Below are 1,560 nucleotides of genomic sequence, written 5' to 3' on the forward strand. Positions count from 1 at the left end.
TTGTTAGTCTGTAAAATGAAAGTTTTTGACTAGATGATCTCTAGAGTGTTTCCTTCCTCTGACCTTCTTTTATTCTATGATTCATTATATAATTTCATGGATAAATATCCAAGCAGTTTACTTTTTTTGTAGCTTCGCAATATCCTTCTTAAAAATGAAAAAGCATATGGTTCTACCTTTGCAAACTCTTATGTCTTATCCATAATAGAAAAGTGTAACAAATTAATAATTGTGTACATTGATTTTTTTTATCCCAGTTTCAAAAACATGTAATTACTGTATGGTATAAAAGTTTTCCTTGTTTTAGGCATTAGTATTGATACACCTAAAGTAAAGCACTGCTCCTTTTGATGCACCATAGATCTCAGATCTTATCGTGGCTATTTCCTACATGCCTATAACTCATGGGCGTGAATTCTCCAAAGAAACATCAGTGACTGGCGTTTATATTCACTTGGTCATTCCATGGCAAGACTTAATGTTCTAAATATAGGTTTAAAATTTTTCATTTTATAATAGCATCCTAATGCTTCTAAAACCTCTTTAATTGTAACTAGTTAAGAGTAGCTTTCTTTTTAAGAAAAGAGGTTGATTTTATAAATTTATGAGTAAATGTATCCCATCCCTTTAATTTTATAGCTTTCTTGTAAGTTTTGATGTCTTTGTTAACTTTTAGGTTTTATTCCAAATAAATGATCAACAACTTTTCCATAAAGAAGACTTTGATTAATGCCAATTTTTATCTCTTAAAAGGATCCTTCCCGGCCATTGGGGTGGAGGCGTTTTGCCCCAGCTTCCTGAGGGCGGGGTTTTTAAATAGCATCCAGGCCCCGCATCCAGTGCCAGGGGGAGGATCTCTGCCCCCCAGGATTCCTGCTGGTAGGTATTTCAGGTGAAGTTTTCTGCCACCATATACACCAGTAGGACTGTGCTCAAAATTGATAGACCCACAATACAAAAATGAATATTTCTGAAATATATTCTTAAAAAGAAATGCAAATGACTTTTTAAATGCAGAAACCACATTTATGAAATCTAATGCGTGAAAATAGCATAAAGGAACTGGAATAAGGATCTGGACTCTGAGCACCCAATTAACATAGTGCTGCCTCTTCTAAGAAAATTTTTACTTAGGAACTACAGCTTCAGATCCCAAATTCATAACTCAAGAATAAAATAAAGATGAATTTAAACCACTTTGCCACTTGGGATTGTCCAGAAAAGAGAATTAAAAACTAAGTGTTCTTGACAGAGAGAGTAATTCCATATGTGGGTGAGTTTATAGGGATTTGATTAAAGTACCATTTCACTAAAGAAAATAACTTGAAGAAGAAAACCACAAAGTAGCAAATTTGGAAGAAATTTTTGAGAAAGAAAATTAATGTGTAGTTCTCCCTAAAAATATCAATCTGACCAAAGCCATATTTTATCAATGAGAGAAACAAAATATAGAATGTTGAGTATTTTAGAATGCAATTTCAAAGTGCACTAAAACCCTTTGTGGATTATCCATGGCTTGATTGTAATCACAAATTGTTTCTTCTCTGTCATTTGGTAAAA

General features: G+C 33.1%; 1 protein-coding gene across 1 annotated transcript in view; it reads left to right on the plus strand.

The window, feature by feature from the left end:
* Positions 1-1,560, plus strand: part of EPHA6 (EPH receptor A6) — a 1,195,443-nt gene that overhangs the window by 1,031,309 nt on the left and 162,574 nt on the right. The window contains exon 13 of the mRNA XM_012652800.1: positions 754-879. Coding sequence (XP_012508254.1) covers positions 754-879 — 126 coding nt within the window. The remainder of the gene's footprint in view (positions 1-753; positions 880-1,560) is intronic.

Source organism: Propithecus coquereli, unplaced genomic scaffold, assembly GCF_000956105.1.
Source record: "Propithecus coquereli isolate 6110/MARCELLA unplaced genomic scaffold, Pcoq_1.0 Scaffold40, whole genome shotgun sequence".
NCBI classification, from domain to species: Eukaryota; Metazoa; Chordata; class Mammalia; order Primates; family Indriidae; genus Propithecus; species Propithecus coquereli.